Source organism: Phodopus roborovskii, unplaced genomic scaffold (genome assembly GCF_943737965.1).
Source record: "Phodopus roborovskii unplaced genomic scaffold, PHOROB, whole genome shotgun sequence".
Lineage (NCBI taxonomy): Eukaryota > Metazoa > Chordata > Mammalia > Rodentia > Cricetidae > Phodopus > Phodopus roborovskii.
Genome location: NW_026126637.1, coordinates 160,084 through 185,804, shown reverse-complemented (window position 1 = coordinate 185,804; position 25,721 = coordinate 160,084). Strand labels below are relative to the sequence as shown.

Genomic DNA, 25,721 nt, shown 5'->3' with positions numbered 1-25,721 from the left:
AAACCCCATCTCAAAAAAAAAAAAAAAAAAAAAAAAAAGCAAAAAGGCACCTTTCCTCCTCAGAGGAATCTCCTTAAAAAAGGATATTATAATAGAGGTAAAAGAACAGGATGCTCTAAAGCAGTGGTTCTTAACCTTACTGATGCTGAAACTCTTTAATGCAGTTCCTCATGTTGTGGAGACACCCAATCATAGAAGTACTTTGTTCCTTCATATTTGTGATTTTGCTGCTATACTGTAAATATCTGATAAACAGGATATCTGATATGCGACCCCAAAGGGAACATGACACAAGGTTGAGTGCCATGGCAAAAAGGGAAGGTCAAATATTCCATCCTGCAGAAAACATCCTCAAACAGAAATAGAAAGCTTAATAGCTTCAGGAAGTCACACAAAAGACAAGTTTCACTAGTACCCTCTTGCCTCAATCATACATAATCAGTAAGGGCTGCTGACACTGTCAGACAAGCTGACCTGCACAGAAGATGCTCAGACCAGTCACCAGGCAGACAGCCGTTGAGTTGTCTGGATCAGATGAGACAAGACAAGCTGCCTGGAGGAGGTAGTGAGTGGCTTGAAAGACACTTCCAACCACCCTTGAGCTGCCTGGAGTGATCCCCAGGTTTCCAGCTTCATTAGCCATCACCCTTACGGGGTGATGCTGCTGTCATTGGGTCCTTTAGGGTTCTATCAGTAACTCCTCACCCACACTCTTGCAAGTTTCCCCAGTAAAACCCACTGGTCAACTTGTCTTTAGAGATGACTCAGTGATTAAGAGCACTGTCTGTCTTCTCTTTCAAAAGACTCACTTTGAATTCCCAGCACCATCACACGGACATTCAATATGTAATCTCATCTCCAGGGCATCCAGTGCTCCTTTCTTTGTCTGTTAGAACTAGGAACATACATGCTGCACAGACATACATACAGATAAACACCCAAAAAAAAAAAAAGGGAAACAATTGTCATTGGTTCACCAATTAGACTGTTGGTTTCCACTTTGATTTGCCGTGGTTTCCACAGGAATAGTGTCACATATCTATCATAATTGGGTCACACAGTACTTTTTCTTATTTCACTTATTCATTTTATTTGTTTAAACATCTAGACTGATTTCAGATATTGATTTTCTGGTTCTCACTCCCACAGCAGTATATGGCTTCCTTCCCCACATTTATACCAACCTTCTTTAGCATTTCTATTCCTAATGTTGGCCATTTTAATTAGGGTGATATGGAAGCTTAAAGAATGCCTAGTCTGCATTCCCTGATCGGTACATAATTTGTTTGTTACGGTTTTATTGATTGTTCATTTGTTTTATTTTAGTTTTTTATACTTTATTTTTATTTGCATGTATGTCTGCATGAGTGTGTCAGATCTTGGAGTTATAGACAGTTATTAGCTGTCATGTGGGTGCTGGGAATTGAACCCAGGTCCTCTGCAAGAGCAGTCAGTGCTCTTTACCACTGAGCATGTCTTAGCTCTTCCTCCTTCTTTCTGTTCTTATTTCCTTTTCTGGTCATCGTCCACAATATTCCCAGAGCCTTAGACATATGGGAAGGATTAATTGATGTTTTTAAGGACTGGGTCCACATACCTTACTTATTTCTGGCCTCTAGGACAGCAAAGAGTCTAGGTATTCACCACAAAAAAAAAAAAAAAAAAAAAAAAAAAAGTTTTATCCAAAAGAACCTTAAGCATGAGTTGATGAAAGATGTACAGAGAGGGATAAACTCAACCCTGGGCTGTTTGCAATGCACTGACCACTGACTTCTTGAGACACCTATTTCTTTTCAAATCCCAAGTTCCTGTAATATCTCTACCCCAGTCACAACTGGGATATTGGATATTTTGGGACCCACCTTTCTGAATTTAGTCGGTTATCCTTTGGTGCAACTTGAAGCCTGGGAGGCTGGTTGTCAAGTCGAGGTTATGCCTGTCTTTTGTCTGAAGGTTTCAGAGCTCACTGTGGGGTCAGATACCGAGGTGCAGCGTCCTCCTGGATGCAGCTCTGGTCTAGGCTGGCAGCAAGCGTGTGTGGAGTCTGTGCAGAGCGGGTCCTGGGCAGCCTGACAGCTGCAGCTGTGTGGAAGGAACAGGTCTCAGTGGGAGGGGACACTAGTCCTAAAACAGCGGTTGGGAGGATGCGGCACTTTGGTGGGTCATAGGGGAAGGATGGAAAATGGATGGGTTTAGATTAGTGACGTAAACGGAAGCTGGGAGACCTAATGAGCAAGGACCAGGAAGTGGACTGAGGAGCAGCAGATAGAAGTGCCCAGTCCCCGTTCCCTGTCGTTGCTCCGGGTCCTGCATGGTGTGGAATCCTGTGCTGCAGATCTGGGTGCGGAGGGCACGGCGGGTACCGCGGAGACCTGAAAACTCCGGAGCGGCCTGGGAAAGTCACAGTCAGCAGCGCGGTGGTGGGAACCGAAGCCCGGCGGCTCCAGGTGAAAGGAGCTGCGGGGCTGGGACCCAGGAGGGAGGGGACCCAGGGTGTGAGCAGTTTCTCTGCTGTTTATAAGGAAGCCGGTTGAGAGACATTGCTGTGAGTGTCTTACTTTTCTCGAAACATTTTAGACTATATGAGGTGGACTAATCTTATTTTTCTTTTCCCCTGGAAATCCACCAGCCCTTGAAAACACCCTCACCCTGCAGTTTTGGGGAATGTATAAGCCCCACTTTCTCCTTTGTTAAATACTGTATTTTCACACCCTCTGGTTTACAAAAAGTTCTTATAAAATCGCTCTAGTAGAATATTTGAATCTGTGTGTTGATATTTGCAAACGCAATTCTCTTTGCTATGGTGGAAAGGACAAAGCTCGTGAAATTTACATTCATCATGCTAACTTTCCTCTTAACTGGGGACTTGGGGATTTAGCTGTCCAGGAGAGCTTTCAGGTATTAGTCACAAATGGCTACAGAGTTTTTGTTTTTTCGAGACAGGGTTTCTCTGTGTATACTTGGTTGTCCTGGAACTCACTCAGTAGACCAGGCTGGCCTGGAACATGGCACAGGCCTTGAATAGCAGCACCCCAATGGCAGAGACAGGTGAATCTCCCTGTGTTTGAGACCAGCAGAATGAGTTCCAGGACACCCATACCTACATGGTTAGATACTCTGTCTCAAACAAACAATAGAGGGGGAGGGAGGAAAGGAGAGAAGAGGAGGTGGAAGAGGAGAGGAGAGGAGACAGGAAGAAAGGAAAAATTACATGTGTCTTTTTGTGCTGGGTTCTTGGTGTTGCACCTTGAAGTATGAAAGGCAGTGTATGATGTTTGAGGGTGTCAGGTCACATTATTTTCACAGTTAGAAGAGGTATTATGAGCCAGGTGATGATGACACACACCTTTAATCCCAGCACTCGGGAGGCAGAGACAAGAGTATCTCTGTGAGCTTGAGGCCAGCCTGGTCTACAAAGTTTGGAGTTCCAGGACAGCCAGGGCTGTTGCACCAAGAAACCCTGTCTGGAAGAAAACAAGAAACAAACAAACAAACAAAAAGAGCGACTTTCTGGACAGCCAGGGCTTAATGATGGGCCTGCCTGACTCCATCATAAGGAAGGAAAATAGTTTCTTATAAAGTCAGAACCCGTTCATTTCTGTTTGCTGCCAAATTCAAGCTGACTATACCTTAAGCCATTTCTGGAATTTGACATGATCCCCAACCTATGGAGTTTGACTCACAGCTTGAACGTAACCTGATAAGATGTTGTGTCAAGTGTTCAGCCAAGTTCCTACTTAACAAAAGTTCCCCTGGAAAACCACCAGCCCTTGAAAACACCCTCACCCTGCAGTTTTGGGGAATGTATAAGCCCCACTTTCTCCTTTGTTAAATACTGTATTTTCACACCCTACATTAGGTATATAGCCCTGTCTGACAGAAAATAAAGCTTGCATAATTTGACCAAAGAATTTGGGTAATGAATGATCTTTACTCTCCTTCACTGGGATTATATTATATAGAGAAACCCTCTCTCCTAAAGAAGAAAAGGCATTATGATATGGGGTGATATTAGAAAGCATCTTTTGAATGGTTGTGATGATTCATCTGTATCAGAAAAATGTCTACAGTAGCCTTTTGTCTCCTTGATCTGAGAATAGCACTCTACCCATGGACATATAACAAAACTATTAACTTTGGTTCCTGTGTTTGTTTTGTTTGAGACCCAAGAAACCTTTGTTGCTCTGTCTGGCCCAGTACTCTCCCTGTAGCCCAACCTGAACTGAAAAACAAAGAGTTCCACCCACATTTTTTCCTAGTGCTAGGATTAAAGGTGTTCATCAACAGGACGAGCCAAACTGTTGTTTTTTTATTTTGTGGTCTGTTGACAGCCAGTGGTGTGACTGTGGAATTCTCCCTAGAGGAGGGGCAAGCCCTCCACCCTGCTCAGGGCACTTTGTAAAAGACTGGCTGTTGCAGAACTGCCGCAGTCTGTGGGCAAGAATAGTTTGCTTGCAGTCTCCCTTGCTCCTTAGGGTTCCCAGTAAAACTCCTCTGTATTTGTGTGAGCTGTGTGTGAATGACTCACATCACACAGAGTAAAGTGAAATCTTCAGAGTAACAAGGAAATTTTTCATGGAATTTTCTCTCTTCAAACCTCCCTAGTGTGTGATATTCTCATCCCAGTCATTCACTTACATTTCTGCCCCTGAGATTTGACTAAGCTGTGATTGGGAGTGAGATTCAAGTGACACTAACTTAAAACGCTTTCTAAATATTTTCAGAATTCTGACCCTGCATGACAATTGGGAAATCATTAGTAGATTCCCGTCTTCATCTACTGAGCACGATACTGTGTTAGAAATCCAGGGACTTCCTGAACAATCTCTTTCTCATGTGCCGGGCTCACTGGTCACCTAGACCTGTCACCTGTGCAGCAGAACAAAGGGACCTGGAAGGAGAAACAGTGGCTAAGGATGTAGGGATGATGGCGGGATTGGTGCAGGAGTGGAAAGGGGATCAAATGAATGTGGAAGTGGAACAGGAAATCAGTTTTGCCATCAGTGTTTTGCTGCATGTATGACTGTATTATGTGCATTCTAGAATTGTATGTATGAACAGATGGGAGCTACTTCCTGGGGTCTGGGATTGGAACCCGGGTCTCTAAAACAGTAACAGACACTCATACTCATATACTATCTCTCTAGCTCATATTGTTTTATTTATGTGAGTAGCAATAAAAGAAAATGGTATAAGGCCATTATAGACATTTTATGTAGATGCCCTAAAATCCTGTCCTAACAGAGGCATTTATTATTTCTTGATAATTTTCCCTTTCATTGTCATTGTATGTTCATGTGTGTTTCTAAACATAAAGATATAAAGTACACAGTCTGTATGTTTTCAGGGATTAACATTTGGTATTGGGTAACCATATGGTGTACTCTTCTCTGGTGAAGACTTTTTTTCCAGCTCTCAGCATTCCTTAGTGTTTGACTAGGGTTGAAGCCTAATGAGCTTTCTCCCTTCCATGATAGCATGTCTCTTGATGCTTGCCTTTTTCTGCTCATGTTTATGCAGCCATGTTTGTATGACTTCATGCATGTAGGTTCTCTGACATTTCTAGGATACACAATCTCACAGCAAACATCCTGTTCTGGCTCTTACAGTATTCCCTCCCCTCTTACTCAGTGATCCCTGAGCCTGAGGTGAAGGAGTTGTGTTGTTTATGTGTCAGTGGGAACTGAGCGTCACAAGTCTGCATTTTGACTGATTGTGCTTTTCTCTAACAATATCCCTATGTTGCTAAAATAGCTTTTCTTGATGAGAGGTCAGGACTACATTTATCTGTGGAAATAAGGAAAATATTTAGAATGCATTTCGGGATTAGGCTGATACAGTAAGTTAGTGGTTATAGATTCTCCTCTGAGATCATTGACTTCATTAACGCTGGGAACACTAGCTTGGTTTCCAGTAGTAATAATGATTTCCCCCTTGCTGAGAGGTTTTTAATCCAATTAGAAGCTGTTGGTTACCACCAAGGTATGTGTGCCACTCTTGTATCCTTAGGTTTATCATGCAGTATAGATCATTGTTGTGGTTCATAGGTTATAGCCGGGTAGGACTGTTGGCTGGTTCCTACTTTAGAAGGTTACATGTTTCCTTCTGGTGCCTTGAAAGATAGTCCCCGGGGAGGAGGCTTTAGGGTCAGTTCCATCTGGAGCCTCTGTATTCTGTGTCTAAAGTGCATGACTTCTTTAACAATAGGGACTCACTTTCTACCTCTGGGAGGCAACTCTGGGTAACAACAGTAGACTACAATGTTTGAAAGTCTCTTGGACAATTGTGACCAATACTTAAAACAGGATTCTTATACCTGGTGTTGGTGGTTTCTTTAGAAAATCTGTGGCTCTTGTGAGGAGTATTATCAGCCCAGATAGGAAAATTATCATTTATATTCTAACTGTAACTGGATACGCAGACTTATATGTTATACGCATTATTGATAGATGGTAATGGTATGATTGTTTATGACTTTTTAGGCATCCTTATTGTTATTTTACCCTCCTTTTCTGTTTATGCCTGTCTTTTCTCCATTATTAGCCCCCCTGCCGTCTTTCCATTTCCCTGTTCAGATCACTTGTTCCCTGTTACTCCCATCTCTATTGCTCCCTCACACCCTACATTGCTGTCTTTTTCTTTTCTGGTTACTGCACTCACTCCAGGTTGTGTACTCACGTCTGAAGGTTTGGTGCTAGAAACTTCCTATGAGAGAGATTATGCAATGTCTGTCTTTCTAGGTCTGGGTTACCTCACTCAATATGATCTTTTCCAGGTCCATCCATGTACCTGCAAAGCACGTTTCCTTAACAGATAAATACTGTTCCATATTTTATATGAACCATATTTTCACTATCCTTTTATCAGTTGAAGGACATTTAGGTTGTTTCTTTTATAGCTATTGTGAATAGAGCAGCAATAATCATGACTGATGCAAGTATCTGTGAGTAGGATGTCCAGTCCCTTAAGCATATGCCAAGGAGTGGTACAGTGGAGTCATGCACTAGATTTGTTTAAATTGAGGATCTGTATATTTGCTTTAAAATTCTCTGTATTGATTCCCAGAGTGGCTAGAATTTTTGTTCATAGGTTTTTATTTACTATGGCTTTGATTTTAATGTTGTTTGTGAGCACACGTTTCCCTGTCCTGGAGCTGCTCTCAAATAACCACTCAGAGGCTTATATTAATTATAAATGTCTGGCCAATAGCTCAGGCTTATTACTTACTATCTCTTACAATTTAACCCATTTCTTTCGATCCATGTACTGTCCCAGGGCTCATAGCCTTTACCTCAATCCCATTTTGTGTGTCTGACTCGTTTTCTGTCTGGTTGGCAACTCTCCTAATGACGCCCTTCTTTTTCCCAATATCTTCGGCTTGGTTTCTCCTCCTAGCCTTATCCTGTCCCACTATGACCAATCAACTTTTTTATTAACCTAATCATAATAACAAAGCTTGACAGTGTACAACCCAGCAGTTGCTGGTTAGATTATTGGTAGTTTTATGTCTTTACTGTAACAGTTAGTGGTTTGCCCATGAATGATTACTTCTTGTTTCTATCTTGCCCATGAATGATTACTTATTTCTCCTGTACTTATCAATTCTTCATATGAAATTTATTATTTTCCATGTTTTCATGAATAATTCCTCTGATTCCCCTCTGTATATTTTTCCTGTATAATTATCTGCAGCATTGTTTTATTGAAGTAACTTGTGTTAATTAATGCCTATTTTGTAATGTACTTATGCCTCCATCAATTTTATAGAGTATTTTCTGGTTGAAACAATATGGTTGATGATAATTTTCTCTCCAGGCTTTAAATGTATTTCCATGCTCTTGTGATTTTGGAATCGTTTACCAGACACCTGGTATTATTCTGTTTATTAGGTCTTTTCATGTGATTTGACATTTTTCATTAACAGCTTTCAGTATTAATTTTTGCATTTTCTTTTTGACCTGTTATGTGAAAAGTCAGCAAGCCAGCTATTCATTGTTCATGAAAGAGAGACTCAAAGAAGAGAAATAGAAAGAAATGGCTGATTCTCCAGTAAACATGTCCCAGGTTAGTGGGCAATATCTCCTATTTTTTTCTAGAAACGTTATATTTTGAGATATAGGAGGCCTTTAATCTTCTGCTTCTGGCTTTTTTAAACTTTGTTATAAAATTCATCCCAAACAAACACACAACAAAAAAATTACACACTGAAATTAACCAGATCCAAAGGCTGTACAATTTAAATACTTTTAGTTAGAGTTGTCATTGGGAGCAGAAGCTCTGGAGCCTCTCATGGGATTTTATATTTTCATAATTTAATATGTTTTGTTGTAATTATCCACCACCCAAAGCCAAAAGACATGTGGCAGAATTAGAACTAGAAAAGCACTTAGGTTTATATCATTTTTCATAACTGCTGTTCATTACTTGCATTCAGTCCTACCTCAATGCTGATATTTAACATTTCTTGTTCTTTTTTCTCCATGTTCTACAGTGTGCATATGTACATTGATTCTATATACACATATCATTGGCTAGATTCTATGTATGAGGGAAAATGTAGTTTCTTTCTTTATAACTTGTATGACCTCACTATTACACATTCTAAGTTCAATCACATTATCCTGCTTTTGTTTTTTTTTTTTTTTTTTTTTTTTTTTTTTTTATTTATCCCTTCGACTGTATAATATTCCATTTTGTATACCATACTCATTATCCATTCATCTTTTGTTAGACAGTTAGGTAATTCCAATTCTTTGCTTTGATGAATAACCAGTAAGAAATATGGTGTATAAATAGCTCAATAATAGGGTGTGGAGTTCCCTGGGCATATGCCCAGTAATGAAAGAGCTGTTCGTACATTAATTCTATCTTTAATTTTTTTCAACAATCTCTAATCTGATTTCCATGTTTCCATGATGGTTGTATTAAATTATAACACACACACACACACACACACACACACACACACACACACACCAGCAGTGAATAAGGGTATCTTTCTGTCCACATCCTCTCTAACATTTGTTGTCAGATTTGTTGATGACAGCCATTCTGCCTGGGGTGAAGCAGTATTTCAAAGTAGTTTTAGTTTGAGTTTCCATGATGGCGTTTTAGGAATTACACTTGTCAATTTGTATCTTTCTCCTCACAAAAGTATATATTCAACTCATTTGTGCATATATTGGTTGGCAGTTTTATATCCTTGGAGTTTAATTTTTTTTAATTCTCAGTAAATTCTAGATATGAGCCCATACCCAGAGTGTTGCTGGTACTGATACTCTCCAACTCTGTTGGTGTTTGTATGCTCTGCTGATTGTTTCATTTGATAAACAGAAACTTTTTATTTTCACATAGTTTCATCTGTTGATACTTGGGGTTAGTTCTGGTTCTGTTTGTGCTTTTTCTACTCAAAAAGTTATTGCCCTTCCCATATCCTGAGGGTATTTCCTATGTTCTATAGGTTGCTGTGATTCTCATTTTGAATATGGGTTTTGATCCATTGTGGCATGATCTACATGTAAAGAATTTAAAATCACATTTCCTCATCACAGATTTTCCTTCTGAAACATGTACACTGTAATCCTGTGAGATAGAAACACAGCATCCATAACAGATAGATATTCATGTTCAGACATTAAATGTGCCTTGGTTCATGAATATTGTGTGTGAAATGATTGTGTTAACCTATTTTCACGGAGTTAGAACATTCATTATACAATGTGATCATATTAGAAATAATCTTTTTGAATAATTGTGTTCTTTCATCTACATCCCAAATTTCTTCAAGTCTCCTTATATCCTGGAAAGCTCTCTGTCTGGTATCATGTGATCAATCTGTGCTCTTCTATTTCAGCATCTTCTGACTTTCTGGGATGTAGCTGTAGACTTCTCCCAGGCAGAATGGGAATGCCTGGACTCTGCTCAGAGGGCTTTGTACATTGAGGTGATGATGGAGAATTACAGCAACCTTGTTTCTCTGGGTGAGAAATTTTACTTGTAAAATTCCTAATTCATCCTTTGTATGTACCAACTTTATAGGTCGGAAACTCTTTGTTAAGCTGTCTTGAAAACAATGGGACTGTGCAAACTTTGGTAGTAGAACTTTTCCACAATATTTAATTTTTTTCCTTCCATTTTAGAGCTGTCATACACTCCCCATTTTTGGTTCCATGATGCCTTCAGAAACTTAGTAGCATATAATATTTGCACCCATATCTTCTTTTTTATTTATTTCCTTTTATTGAAATAGATTCTTTTCTCAAACAGTATATTCTGATTATACTTTCCCCTCCCTCTGCTCCCAGTTCCTCCCTATATCCCTTTCCCTCAATACCCACTCTGTTTATTTCTCTCATTAGAAAATAACAGTTTCCTAAGAGATAAAAGCCAAGCATGACAAAATAAAATATAATAAGATGAAGCAAAAGCCATCATGTTGATGTTAGACAAGGTAACCCAACAGAAGGAAAAGACTGCTAAGAACAGGGATCTATTCATTTTCACACACAGGACTCCCATGATAATACTAAGCTTAAGCTATAACACACATGCAGAGGACCTGGCACAGAACCTTGTAGGCCCTGTGCCTGCTGCTTCAGTCTCTGAACTCACTTGCACTTGGCTAGTTGGTTCAAAGAGGACTGTTCTTCTGTCATCTTCCATTGCCTCTGGCTCTTGCATTCCTTTTACTTCTTCTTCTGCATGGTTCCCTGAGCTCTGAGGGGAGGGATTTGATGGAGACATCCCATATAAACTCTCTCTACATACTGTCTGGCTGTGAGTCTCTGCATCTGTCCCTTCTGCTGCCGGAGAAATCCATCTGATGACTGAGTAAGGCACTGATCTGTGAGTGTAGCAAAATATCATTAGGACTCATTTTATTGATAATTTTTTTTAACACCAGTAGTTTTTAGTTTTACTGTTGTTCTCTGATCTGTCTAGTCTTTGGCCCTTGGTTACCCAAGCAATGTTGGCAAGCAGCTGTTCAAAAGGTAGTATTCCTCACAGGGTGTGCCTTATGAGCTTTATCCTCGAACAGGTGTGGATTAGCCTTCTAAATGTCAGTTGTGATCTACTGTGTAATCCTGTAGATCCCATTATAACCCACGAGGAAAGATAAGAAGCACAGCAGTGTGTGGACCTCAGAGATTGGAAGACAGAAATAAACAATAGCTAATAGCTGCCCAGGATGGCCCTGCCTCAAATGATTTAGATCCTCTGGTGTCTGGAAGAATAGTTGCTTTCTTAAAAGAAATTCTCAACAGTACTTTTCATTGCTATTCATTAGGAAATACAGATACTGTAAATCTGGGATTGGATTAAACTCTTTGATTACTATCGGAGGAAATAAATATTTAAAAATAGAGACATGTATTCTAAATATAATCAGTCAGTGAGTTTCATCCCAAGGCTAATTACTGATTACTTAATATCTGTTTTATCTTCTGTGAAGTCTGTCACTCTTTTTGTGAGAGCCCATGTAATTATAGTGATAGAATAAGGTTGACTATTGGGAGCTCTATTCTAAAGAGTTGCTAGTTGACTTATCTTAAGAGAGAACTTAAAGAGTATCATCTATGAAATGTCTAATCTTGGAACAAGACTGATTAATCTGAATTTTTCTCATTTTCAGAGAACTGTTGCAAATTTGATCTTGTCCATCAACATGTGAAGACTGAAAATGATTCTTGTCAATGTAATGAGGTTGGCAAAATGCTTCAGGATCTCTTCACACGTGCACTTTATAAAACAAGTGAAACTACAGAACACTGTAATAATTACAGATTCTATAAGCACAGGGATGCCTCTATTGACTCATCAAACACAGAGAGACATGAAAACATACACAATGGAGAAGAATCTTACAAATCTAAAGACTATGAGAAATTTTCAAATTTGTGTTTCAGCATTACTCAAGATCAGAAAGTCTGCAATGCAAAGAAAGAACACAGGCAGGGAGAACATGATGACTCTTTCAGCTCTGCGTACAGTCTTATAAAACATACAATTTACACTGGAGAGAAACCACACTCATATGGGAAATGCAGAAAATGCTTTAGTACCTCCTCAAGCCTCACCATACATCAGAGAATTTATACTGGAAAGAAGCCCTACAAGTGCAACATTTGTGAAAAATCCTATAACCAGAGTGCAAGTCTTAAAACCCATCAAAGACTTCATACTGGGGAGAAACCTTACAAATGCAAAGAGTGTGGAAAATCATTTCGCCTGTTGGTCGTACTTAAAAACCATCAGAATGTGCATACTGGAGAGAAGCCTTACAAATGTAAGGACTGTGACAAATCCTTTCCTGTGAAGTCAACTCTTACAAAGCATCAGAGAATACACACTGGAAAGAAACCCTATAAGTGCAACATTTGTGATAAATCCTTTAATCAGTGTTCACATCTTAAAACACATGAAAGACTCCATACTGGAGAAAAACCTTACAAATGCAAAAATTGTGGAAAGTTATTTCATGACTTATCAGCACTTAAAAGCCATCAGAAAATGTATACTGGAGAAAAGCCTTACAAATGTAAGGACTGTGACAAATCCTTTACTCTAAAGTCAACTCTTACAAAACATGAGAGAATTCATACTGGAGAGAAACCCTACAAGTGTAATGTTTGTGACAAATTCTTTACACAATGTTCAAGTCTTAAAACACATCAAAGACTTCATACTGGGGAAAAACCTTACAAGTGCAAAGAGTGTGGAAAGGCATTTCCTCAGTTATCAGCACTTAATAGCCATCAAAAAATGCATACAAACAAAAGGCATGCTAGAGAGTAGCTTTATACCTGCTATGAGTGTGACAGATGAATAGCCACGGTTCATCATTTGGAAGGCAGCAGAAAATTCATTTTCTAGGGAAATTATACAAATGGAAAGAATGTTGTAAGTCCTTTCTTAAATTATCACATGTTAAAAGGCATTACAGAAACCATACAGGTGAGAAACCTTAGAAATGTGAAATATATGATAAATCCTTTATTAGGACCCCTACTGTTAAAACACATCACAAAATTCATACTGGAGAGAAACTTTACAGATGTGAAGAATATGAAAAATCTTTCTAATTGCTCAACTCTTTTAGCACATCAGAAAATTCATACTGGAGAGAAAAAATGCCATTGTAAATACTGTGATACAGCTTTATCTGCTATTCTCTGCTTACAAATCACAACAGTATTTGAAACATAAAAGATATGAAATTTGTGAAAGCCTTTAATGAGGTTTAAATATTAAAAAGCTATGAGAATTTATATTCAAAGAAAATCCTGCAAGTCTTAACTGTAAAATATTGTGTTTATTGTTTAAAAAAAAAAGTGTAGGAATTTTGACTGCTTGCATGTCTGCACTCCATGCATGCTACCTGCTTGTGGAGGCCAAAAGAGGGTGTCAGATCCCCAAATCTGGAGGTATAGACAGTAGTGGGATGTTATATGTGTGCTGGTAACAGAACCCTGATTCTCTAGGAGGAGCCAGAGCTCACTCTCAACCACTAAGTCCTTCCTCAAGCCCCTGAGAAAAGCTATAATTAAAAACATATTTCTTGTTTAGCCTCTAAAAATACATAGTACACCATATATAATCCCCAAGTCTTGCTGTTCATTGGAAGTTCCACTGCTCCCACACACAAATATCATTCAATTTGACAAATCCTTTGCATAGCGCTGAAATAGTAAACATGAAATTCATAATGAAAGAAAACACACACACAAATGCTCCAATAAATTTATCCACCCTCAAAAATCAAACAATACAAATAGGGAAAAGTTGAGAAATGTAAAAAGACTGTGAATGTAACAACATGCACATGCTCACATACAGTTTACAAATCCCCAGGTTGGGGCTGGAGAGAGGGTGTAGTGATTGAAAGCAGTGTTTGCTCTTCCATGGGACCTGGTTTGATTCACAGCACCTACCTGGAAGCTTACAACTGTATGTAACTCTAGTACTAGGGTACCTGATCCCTTCTGGATTCTGTAGGCACATCATGCACATACTGCACAGACATACAGGAAAAACACTCATATATATAAAATTAATTAATTAGCTGGGCATTGGTGGTGCACACCTTTAATCCCAGCACTCGAGAGGCAGAGACAGGTGGATCTCTGTGAGTTAGAGACCAGCTTGGTCTAACAGAGCTAGTTCCAGGACAGGCTCCAAAGCAATACAGAGAAACCCTGTCTCGAAAAAACAATTTATTTTATTTGTTTGTTTGTTTGTTTATTAAAAATCCACAAGGTCTCAGGGCATGATACAGCATGCCTCTAATCCTTGGATGCTAGAGGTAGAGGCAAGTTGATCTCTGGGAGATCAAGGCTAGCTTGGTCTACAAAGCAAATACAAAGACAACCAGGTTACACAAAGACAGCCTATTTTGAAAAAAAGAAAGAAATCCCTAAAGGCATGCAGAAATTACTTTTGAAGTAACTGGAGGAAAATAGGGAAATAGTTAGTCTGTCTTAGTGTTTCTATTACTGTGAAAACACTGTGGCCACCAAAATTCTTACCAAGGAAAACCTTTGATTGGGGCTGGCTTACAATTTCAGAGGTTTAGTCCATTATCACCATGGCAGGATGTAGCAGCATGCAGGCAGACATGGTGCTAGAGGATGAGCTGAGAGAGGAGAGGGTCGGAGCAGATGTTGTCTTGTTGAGGGAAATGTATAACTGTGGAGGCAGGCTTTGAGGTCTTGTATGTTCAAGATAACCACCACACCTCTTAATAGTGTCACTCCCTATGGGGGCCATTTTTTAAAACCACCACATTCCATTTTCTGACCCTCATAGTCTTATAGCCATATCATAATGCAAAAAATGCATTCAGTTCAACATGAAGAGTCCCCCTTAAACTATAACAGTCTCAAACTTAAATATTTAAGTCTAAAGTTCAAAGTCTGTTCTCAGGTGTATGTAATCATTTAGCTGTAATCCCCTTTAAAATCAAAGTAAAAAAGCAGATCACATACTTCCAACATAAAATGGCACAGGGTATACATTACCATTCCAAAATGTAGGGAAGTAAGCATATTGAGAAAATACTGGACCAAAGCAAGACTGAAAAAACTGGCTAGGCAAACTCCAAACTTTGCATCTTCTTGTCAATGTCAAAGCACTCTTCAGATCTCCAACTTCTTTCAGCATTTTTTTTTCCTGCAACACACTTCTTTTTCCTAGGCTCTTTCCTTTCCCTGTTAGGAGCTCTCTCTCCTCAATAGATATCCCATGGCTCTGGCATCAATAACATTTTGGGGTCTTCAAGGCAATCCAGACTTCACTGTCACAGCTTCACACAATGGCTTATCTATGCCTCCATATAGGGATACCTCTGACACATGCTGGCCTCAGTGGCTTTCCTCAGTTGTGGAGATTTCATAACCCCTTTTATTCTTGCCTCTAAATCCAAAGCCACATGCCCAAAGCTTCCAAGTTCTGCTGCTTGTTGGAGCTGGACTATGTCCTTTCATATAATTACTTCTCAACCTTTCTGTTTTTGATGCCTGAGCTTGGCAGTCATAAATCTCAATATGTAGACCAGGCTGGCCTCAAATTCAGAGATCCACCAGCCTCATTCTCCTGAGTGTTAGGAAGAAGAAGAAGAAAAAAAAAAAAAAAAAAAGCCTGCACCATCACACCTATAATAATCATAAGCTGGTCTTTAATTATTTTTCAGAAGGTTGAAGCTAAACTGAGTGGGGCCTTGCCTTTAGGTCACCACTCCCTTTATTCCATTTTTTAATTCATTTATTTCCTTGATCACAAGATTTCCCTCCATTCCATTTCCCGGTACCCCTTCTCTCCTCAAATTGTAAATTTATATTTTTACTTTCTTACGTTGTTCATTTTCATTATAAATCTTCATTAGGTTGAGAACAACAGGGTCTATAATAGGCTTTTTTGAGATTTCCTCTGACAATGGAATTAATACAAAAACTGTTCACTTTAGCCTCAGTCAGATTATTTGGCTAAGAGAAAAATGCAGTCACATTCTTCAGCAAAATATCACAATTATGATCTCTAGGCAACATACTAAAATTCTCCTTTAAATCCTCTTAAGCCAGGCCCCCACAGTTTAAAACAGCCTCAGCACTACTGTCTTTCTTGTTCCTACTAGGATGGACCACTCAATCCAACTTAATGCATCCATTGCTTTCCCAACCCAAAGTACCAAAGTACATATTCCTTCAAGCAAAAACACATCTGACCTATCACAGCAAAACCCCAGTCTTGGTTGGGGTTTCTATTTATGTGAAAAACACCATGATCAAAGAAATTCGTGTTTGTTTTTTGTTGCTGCTGGTTGACTGGTTGTTTTTTGTTTGTTTGTTTTGTTTTGTTTTTTGGAGACCAGGTTTCTCTGTAACTTGCTTGTAGACAAGCCAGACCTCAAACTCACTGAGATATATCTGCCTCTGCCTCCCAAGTTCTGGGATTAAAGGTATGCACCACCAATGCCTAGCCCAAGGCAACTCTTGTAAGGGAGCAAAACAAAACCAAACAAAAATTTAATTGGAGCTAGCTTACAGTTTAGAGGTTTAGTCCATTAACATCATGGCGGGTGGCATGCAGGCATACATGGTGTCAGATTAGTAGCAGAAAGATCTACATTTTGATCACCAAGCAGCAGGAGTCTGTCACACTGGGCATACCTTGAGCATAGGAGAATTCAAAATCTACCCCAACAGTGACACACCTCCTCCAACAAGGTCACACATATTCTAACAAAGTCACACCTCTTAATAGGACCACTCTCTACGGGGCCCATTTTCTTTCAAACCACCATGTGGCAAACCCTTTTCCAAGTGCTCACATCTTAGAATATAGCAGAATGTTCATGCTGGAAAGAAACCTTACATATGCAAGGAATGTGACAAAACTTTTCCTGAGTCCTCAACTTTTAGATAACATCAGAAAATTCATATTGTAGAGAAACCTTACCCTTAACTCACACAACAAATCAAAGAGTTCATATTAGACAGAGACCTTACATATGTAAAGAAAGTGACAAATCTTTCCTTCTTACAGGGGAGAAACTTTACAAATGCATACTGTGACCATTTGAATTTTAGAAGAAATCAGAAAATACATACTGGAGAGAAAAATATCATTGTAAGTAATGGGACATAGCATTTATCAGGTATTCTTTTCTTACAAATCACAACTTATACATAATAGACACATAAAGATGAGAAACTAGAGAAAGCCTTTAATGAAGGTCTTTTTTTAAAAATATTTATTTATTATGTAGTGTTGTGCCTGCTTGGGACCCACTGAAATTAACCAGGGCCATGTGTGAGTGGGTTTGGAGCTATGTGTAGGAGCCTGCTGGGCTGAGCAGAGGACTGCAGCTAAAGGCAGTGATTCTTCTCCTACAATCCGTCCACAGACAACATTTGAGAGGTAAAGGGTGGGGCCCTGTGAGCCTTTCCCTTTCCTTGACTGACTGTGGTCTAGTGTGAGGTCAATGCGGGTTAAGTACAGTTGCTGTTGATTACTGATTACAACAGCTGTATGGAGTCTAGAGAATGGCGTGTCTTAGCCCTCCCTCCTCTTTCCCTTCTCATTTCCTTTCCTCCTCCTCTTCCTCAGTTTTCTATTTAACTGGCATTTTTAGGCCTGGGACCGCATACCTTACTTATTTTCTGCAGCTGGGACAGCGAGAGTCTCCGAATTCAACACTGCATTTTCAAAATTTTAGTTATTTATTTTGTTTTACCTAAAATCTTTAAGCCTGAGTCAGAGAAGCCAAATTTGTTCGAATCAAGAAAACGACAAGTCCACCATCTAAGTGGTGAGAGCCGTGCTGATTTCTGGAGACACCTATTTCTTTTCAAAATGCAAGTTCCTGAAATGTCTCTCCCCAAGTCACAGTTGCAGCGTTTGGTTTTGGTTTGTCATGTTTCTGTTAGCGATGGGACCCTGGCATCTGAGTTTAGCTGTTATCCTTTGGTGTAAGAATGTAGCCCGGGAGGCTGGCAGTCAAGTCGAGGCTATGCTGCCTCTCTTTTGTCTTAAGGTTCCAGAGCTCACTGTGGGGTCAGATCCGGGGTGCAGCGTCCTCCTGGATGCAGCTCTGGTCTAGGCTGGCTGCAAGCGTGTGTGGAGTCTGTGCAGAGCGGGTCCAGGGCAGCCTGACAGCTGCAGCTGTGGGGAAGAGGCGGGTCTCAGTGGAGCGGGGACACTAAACCGGAAACAGCGGTTGGGAGGGTGTGGCGCATTGGCTGGGGTTAGTGGAAAAGTGGCGAGTGGGAGGGCTTAGAGGAGTGACGTAAACGGACGCTGGGACACAAAGTGAGCGCCGGGAAGTTGGAGATGAATAGGGGCCAGCAGTGCCGCGGGCCCATCCCCTGTCGCTGCTCTGGGTCCTGCACGGTGTGGAATCCTGTGCTGCAGATCTGGGTGCGGAGGGCACGGCGGGTGCCGCGGGGACCTGAAAACTCCGGAGCCGCAGTCTCCGCGCGGGGCGGCCTGGGAAAGTCACAGTCAGCGGCACAGTGGCGGGAACCGCAGCCCGGCGGCCCTGGAACCTCCCAGGTGAGAGGAGCTGCGGGGCTGGGACCCAGGAGGGAGGGGACCGGGGATGGGAGCAGTTTCTCTGCTGTCACTAAGGAAGCCGGCTCTGAAGTTCTACTGTGGATGTCTTTCCCTGATATTTAAGATCATATGGAACGAACCAGTTTATTTATGTTGATCTCTGATTGCCAAAATATTCTTGTAAAAATAATCTAATAGGATATTTGAATGTATCTGAAGATTTGCCAGCACGATTCTCTTTGCTACTGTAGAAACTACAAAGCTCTTGAAATTTACAGTCATCCATACTTATTCCTGTGTTATACCCTTCCATATTCAAGAAAGTGGCACATTTACCTGGAGACTTGAATTCACCAAAGCTTTTAGATAATAGTCATGAAAACAACGCCTGCAAATTTCATTAAATCTTAAAGTATATTTTTGTGTGAGTTCCACCGTTTGCTCATACACATTAACCTTTCAGCCCCAATTAACTTTTCATCTGAGACATATGCACAGTGGGATGTAAATACAGGATTTTGAACAGTGGCTTTGCCAGGCTTGGTGGCACAGGCCTCTAACCAGAAGGCAAAGCCAAGTGGATCAGTTGGAGGCTGTCAAGGTGTACATAGTGACTTTAAGGACAATCAGCACTATTCAAAAAAAACCTGTTTCATGGGAAAATAGATAACAAAAAAAGAAATGTAAATACATTATAATATAGAATAATATTTTTAAAGCATCTTTTTGAATACTTACAATAACATATATATTAGAAAAATGTCTACACTAGTCTCTTGTCTCCTTGGTCCAAGAAAAGGACTCTGCCCATGGACACATTGCCAAAATGGTATTTTTTTGGTTCTGATGTTTGCTGTGTTTGAGACCAGAACTCACAGTGTTGCTCTGTAGACCAGGCTGGACTGGAAAACACCCAAGTTGCACCAACCTCTTTCTCTCTAGTGCTAGGATTAAAGATGTGCATCAAGAGGAAGATTTAAACTGTCGTTTTTCTTTTGTAGTCTGTTGACAAGTGGTGTGTCTGTGGGCTTCTCCCAGGAGGAGTTGCAATGCCTGGACCCTGCCCTGAGGGCTTTGTACTGGGACTGGATGTTGTAGAATTGCAGCAGTATGGTTTCTGTCTCTGTAAATCGTTTCTTGCAGCCTCTCTTGCTCCTCCTCATGTTCCTTGGCAAATTACTCTGCAAGTGTGTGAACTTTATGTGAATGAGTCCTGCATCCCAAAGAGTAAAGTGAAATCTTCAAAACGAAACAGAAAATTTACATGAAATGTTCTGTCTTCTTCTTCTTGTATATCTTTTGGGAGGTGTAAGGAGCCATCATTATTGGTTCATGATCAATTCAGAAGCACACAAGTGTGTATAATATTCTCTTTCCAATCATTCAGTACCATTTCTGCCCCTGAGTTTTGAGCTATGATTGAAAGTGGGATTCAAGTTATGATAATCAAAACTGCTTTCTGATTTTTTTCAGTATTCTGACACTGCAGGAGAGTTGGGGAATCATTTGTATAATCCTGTATTTAGTGTTCTCTTCATCTACTGAGCACAGAACTATGTAAGAAATCCAGGGGCTTCCTGAACAATGTCTTTCTCATGTGCAGGGCTCACTGATCACCCAGACCTGCTCACCTGTGCAGCAGAACAAAGGGGCCTGGAAGGAGAGAGGAGACAGTGGCTAAGGAAGCAGGTATGGTGGAGGCATTGGTGAAGGAGTGGAAAGGGGATCAAGTGAATGTGGAAATCAGACAGGAAATCAGTTTGGCCACATTCTGTTCCACTAGAAATAATTATGGAGAGTTTCACTGGCAAAAATCTCCTCATGATTATCCTAATGTGGGCAGGAGAAGACTTTCCACAGGAGGATTGATAATGGAGTCACATAAAATTGTATTTGACTATGCAAGTGAGTGATGCTGTCCTTATTCATTCACACCATTGATCATGTTTTCATTCCATTGTTGAATCATTTTCATTAATATCATTTTAATATATTGTAAAAATCTTTGAAAATTAATATCTTTGGGTTTATTTATTGTTTTCAGAATTTTGGACCTTTCACAGTCTAGCACATTCTCTACCTTTCAGTGTTTTTGTCCATGTTCCTGAAAATAATGCCAACATAGTTTTGATAAGAATTAGGAAGTAATATTTACAGGTTTCTATACTCCATTTATACTGTCTCCTATTATCAGTTGGCAATTAGGATAAATATCTTTATGATGATTTAGTAAAGTAGTGGTTGTAAGTTCTCCAAGATCCATGCCTTCATTAGTCCTGGGGAAACTGGCTAGGTTTCTAGTACCAGGCATGCTTTCCCTCTTGAGAGAGTCTTAATCCAATTAGAAGGTGTTGGTTACCACCAAGGTATATGTGCCACTCTTAACACCCTTAGGGCTATCATGCAGTGTAGATCATTGCTGTGGTTCATAGGTGTTGTAGCTGGGTAGGACTATTGGCTGGCTCCATCCGTTGAAACGTTGTGTGTTCAGCCTTCGGGTACTATGAAGGCTAGTCCCCAGGGAGGAGGCTTTAAGGTCAGTTCCATACCAAGTACTTTAGTATTTGTATCTGAAGTGTGTGGCTTCTTCAGCACTAGGGACTCACCTTCTGCCCCTGGGGTGCAACCATGGGTAACAACAATACCCTGTAATATTTGGGAATCTCTTGCACAACTACTGTGACCAACATTTTCAAAGCAGGCCGGTCTGGGTGGTTTGTTAGAAAAATCTATGGCTCTTGTGAGGAGCATCATCAACTGAGATGGGAAATTATCATGCTTACAGAGACTTAGGCTTAGGGGTTTTTTTGTTTTGTTTTGTTTTGTTTTGTTTTTGTTTGTTTGTTTTTTGGTGGATGGATAATAGGTAAGCAATAGATGGATTCCTTGGAATTCAAGATAACCTTACTGTTTGTTATTTTACCCTCCTCATTCTGTGTGTTATATCTGTCCCTTCTCCATAATTAAATCCTCAACCCTGTTTTTCATTTCCCCCTTTCATGTCTGTAACTCCTGTCTCTGTTACTCTCACACACTCAACAGTGTTCTCTTTTTACTTTTATGGTTACTGCAGTCACTCCAGGTAATGTACTCAAATCTGAAGATCTGGAATTAGGAATTTCCTATGAGGGAGAACATGTCTGTCTGGGTCTGGGTTACCTCACCCAGTATGATCTTTTTTAGATAAATCTGTTTACTGCAAAGCTCAAGATTTTAATTTAATTTTCTCTACAACTATTATTCATAGTGTATATGTGCCATGCTTTCACTGTCAGTTTGACAGCTGAAGGATAGTTAGGTTGTTTTCATTTTGTAGCTATTGTGAGCAGAGCAGCAGTAATCATGAGTGAGTACGTATCTGTGATGTAGGATGTTGAGTCCTTTGAGCCTATGCCAAGGAATGGAACAGCTGGGCCAAGTGCTGAATTTATTTAACTTGAGGGCTTGTTTATTTAATTGAGGATTCTCTATTTTGATTTGCCATGTGGCTAGTTTTTATTTTTTGTTCAAGCATTTTTATTTCCTATGGTTTTGTTTTTATGTTGTTCCTAGTTGAATTATTGGTAGCATTCTTCCTTCTTTTTAAGAAATGGTGGTTCTTGTCTTGCTCATGGATGATTTCTTCCCAGTTCTCCTGTATTTATCTATTGTTTACATGAAACTTATTACTCCCATGTTCTCATGGATGATTCCTCTGACTCTCCTGTATATGTTTTGCCTCTAATTTATTATCTGCAGTGCTGCTTTAGTGAAATGAATTGTGTTGATTGGTGACTGTCTTGAAATGCACTTATGTCTTCATCAAATTTAAAGGAATAGTTTCATCGGATGCTTGATGATGATTGTCTCTTCAGGTTCAAACTTCTTTCTATTTGCTTGGGTCTGTTCATGTTGTTTGACATTGTTACTTTAACAGCTTTCAGCATTAATTTTAACTCTACCTTTTTGACTCTCCCCCAACCCTCCCAAGGGAAGTAAGTCATCTATTCATTGTTCCTGAAAGAGAAACTCACAGAAGAGAAACAGTAAAAATGGCTGATTCTCCAGTAAACATGTCGCAGGTCAGTGGGCCTTTCCACAATGTTATACTTTGATAGATTAAAAGGCTTTACTTTTCTGTTTCTGATAATTTTTTTAAAAAAAATTTTTTAGTAGATACAAACATATTTTATTTTTATGGATTTTAAGAAGCTCACACTTAAATTTATATTTACAAATTGATATTGTTGTTGGTTGTTTTTACTCTTAGCTCTTCTGGCTCTTTTGGGGGGGGGCCCTACCAACCAGCTCCCAAATAAATAACAGAGACGCTTATTCTTACTTATCAGTGCCTGGCTTGAGATTGCTTTGTTTCTAGCTGGCTTTTCTTTTCTCTGTTTTTTTTTTATAGTTTTTTTTTTTTTTAACATAAAATTTTATTGTGAACAATTCTGCAAGCAGAAAGAACAAAATCTCACACTGCAATTAAGCATACCTAAAGGCTAAACAACTCAATGTACTTTTATACAGTTAGACTCATCACAGGGAATAGAAACTCTGGAGCCTCACATGGGATTTCATATTTCACAATTGGATTATTTTGATTTACTTATCCACCATCCAAATTCCAAAAACCTTTGACAGAATTAGAACTAGAAAAGTACTTAGCTTTATATCCTCTTTCATAATTGGTGTTCATTACCTGCATTCAGTCCCTGATAATTTAACCTTCCTGTTATCTTTTCTCCATGATATACGGTGACCACATATACATTGTTTCTATATAAATATATTATTAGATAGATTCTGTATAGGAACAAAACTGGGATGTCTTCTACCACACTTAATGTTACATATTATGTGTCTGTCCATTTTCCTCCAAGTTTTATTATATTTTTCTTTTCAGGTGAACAGTTTTTGTATAAAACTTTAAAAAATAATAATCCTTTAAACCTCAATTTTATACAATTTTCATTATCCATTCATCTCTGGGTGTATGGCCAGGAGTGAAAGAGCTGGGTCATTTTTAGTTTTCTCTTCATTTTTTTCAATAATCTCCAAACTGATTCCTACAATAGCTTTATTAATTTGCACCCTCCCCTCCATCAACAGGGAATAAGACTTCCTTTCTCTTCATATCCCCTCCAACATTTACTGTCAGATTAGTTGATGACAGACATTCTGTCTGGGGTGAGACTATATTTTGAAATAGTTTTAATTTGTATTTCCACAGTGGCCTTCTTGGGATCTTGAGTGATTTTTGCAATGTTTATTGGCCATTTTGAGTTTTTGTCTATGAAAAGTGTCTATTTAATCCATTTGTTAATTTGCAGTTTTATTTCCTCAGTATTTAATTAAGTTAATTTTTGGTAAATTCTTGCTATGAGCCTTATCCAAAGTATCACTGGTAAAGATTCTTTTCACTCTACTTTGCAAATTTTTTTGATGTATGTTTTGGACTTCCCTCAATTTTTATTACTTTTGAGAGTTCAGTGAAATATTCTGTAAAACTTCTAAAATTGTTATTTGTCTCTGTTGTCTTATGTGTATTCTTAGGGAAATTTTTAATTATATCAAATATGGCTGATACAGATTTTTTTTCTGTTTGTAATGTCTCTGAGTTTCTCATAAAATTAATTTCTCAGACTACTTATCTTATTTTTCATTGTTAAAATAGACAATATGTAGTAGTGTTACAATCCTTGCTACTGTGAAAAAAACAAAACTCTTGTCTATAAAATCAGTCATATATTCTATTTTCCATACCTACCCCTTTGCTATGTAATGGTGTGCCATTGGACATAAGAGTTTAAACATCCCAGCTGAGCCTATTAGAATATAGTCATATAAAGACCAAGTATACACAGGATTGATTTATCTCTGTGTTTTAGCATGATCTATAAGTACAGCATTTAAAGCACATTTCATCATCATATATTTTCCTTCTGAGACATGTACACTCTGATCCTGTGGGATATAAACAGAGCATACATGGCAGATAGAGAACTGTGTCTAGACCTTAAATGAATTTCCTGTTTCATGTATACTGCTTGTAAGACTATTGTGTCATCCTATTTTCTCAGAACATCCATGACAAAATGTGACTGTATTGGAAATCATCTTTTTGAGTAATTATCTTTGCTCATCTACATTCCATCTCCTTATATCCAGGAATGCACTTCCAAGGTAGCACTTGGTCAGTCCATGTTTTTTTTATTTCAGGGTCTGTTGACATTCATGGATGTAGCTGTGTACTTTCCACAGGAGGAATGGGAATGCCTGGACTCTGCTCAGAGGGCTTTGTGCATTGATGTGATGTTGGAGAATTACAACAACCTTGTCTTTGTGGGTGAGAAAAATTTGATTGTAGAATTCCTAACCTATCTTTTGTTTGTCGTGACTTCTTAGGATGAAAAATCTGTTGAGCCATTCTCAAAAAATCCAAGAAGAGACAAGGCAAAGTTCAGTAGTAGGAAATAAGTTTTTCATGCTATTTAGTTTTCTCTTTCCATTTTCCATTTCATTGGTGTCATCTACTCTTCATTTTGGTCCTAAAATTCATCCATAAACTCAATAGCATATAATATTTTCACTCATATATTAAAGCCCCATGTCTGTATTGCAATTGTCATAGTTTATTTGTGAGAAAAATTTAAGATATACTGAATATACTCAAGAATTTGACAAGAAATATCAGCGGAGAATCCTTAACTAAATTCCTCTGCTTTGTCTTTTCATGTACTGAGTTCAGTACTATATTAGACTTCTGTATTCTTTCTAAAAGTTCTACCATGGGTCATGGACTACCTGAAAAAACATGTGGATTATTGTATGCAAGAAAGGTGTGGTCATGTGTCTACAAAGAATGAAATTGCCCTGGAATGTAGAGAGGAGAGAGTTCCACAACTAGGATGGGCTAATGAATGAGCAAGGGAACAGTGATGGCTTCAAGTGAACGAGAAAGCAAGAGCTGAGAATATTTTTGAAATGTTCAATTCCTCTTGAAAGAATTCCTGATCATTTAACTGATCATCTGCTGTAATAACTGCAACAAGGCATTGCATGTTGTTACACCTGTGGTTTAGTGACTTAATACTAGTACAGAATGGAGTTTTATTTGACTATGCTGAAATTGGATTGGAATAATTTTATAAAGTTTTAAGTCTAAAGTGAGTCCATGAAGTAGGATTATT

General features: G+C 39.1%; 2 protein-coding genes across 5 annotated transcripts in view; both read left to right on the top strand.

Moving 5' to 3' along the window:
• LOC127239115 (zinc finger protein 54-like) overlaps nt 1-25,721 on the top strand; it is a 101,987-nt gene that overhangs the window by 9,519 nt on the left and 66,747 nt on the right. The window contains exons 1-4 of one of the 4 annotated variants that reach the window (XM_051207904.1): nt 18,392-18,549; nt 20,153-20,238; nt 22,520-22,610; nt 24,751-24,877. In XM_051207904.1, coding sequence (XP_051063861.1) covers nt 22,581-22,610; nt 24,751-24,877 — 157 coding nt within the window. In that variant the 5' untranslated portion in view covers nt 18,392-18,549; nt 20,153-20,238; nt 22,520-22,580. Of the gene's footprint in view, nt 1-18,362; nt 18,550-20,152; nt 20,239-22,519; nt 22,611-24,750; nt 24,878-25,721 lie in introns of those variants that run through there. The other 3 variants (XM_051207903.1, XM_051207905.1, XM_051207906.1) reach the window with 3 other exon arrangements.
• Nucleotides 1,933-12,896, top strand: LOC127239090 (zinc finger protein 54-like). Its single transcript, XM_051207880.1, has 4 exons — nt 1,933-2,033; nt 2,336-2,495; nt 9,854-9,980; nt 11,633-12,896. The coding sequence occupies exons 1-4, from the start codon at nt 1,933-1,935 to the stop codon at nt 12,793-12,795; spliced, it is 1,551 nt and encodes a 516-aa protein (XP_051063837.1). The 3' UTR covers nt 12,796-12,896.

Coding starts and splice junctions, on each gene's coding strand:
- LOC127239090 (XM_051207880.1), top strand. CDS start 1,933: ATGCCTGTCTTTTGTCTGAAGGTTTCAGAGCTCACTGTGGGGTCAGAT. Junction 2,496..9,853: donor GGAGGGAGGGGACCCAGGGT/GTGAGCAGTTTC, acceptor CTTCTATTTCAG/CATCTTCTGACTTTCTGGGA. Junction 9,981..11,632: donor CAGCAACCTTGTTTCTCTGG/GTGAGAAATTTT, acceptor TCTCATTTTCAG/AGAACTGTTGCAAATTTGAT.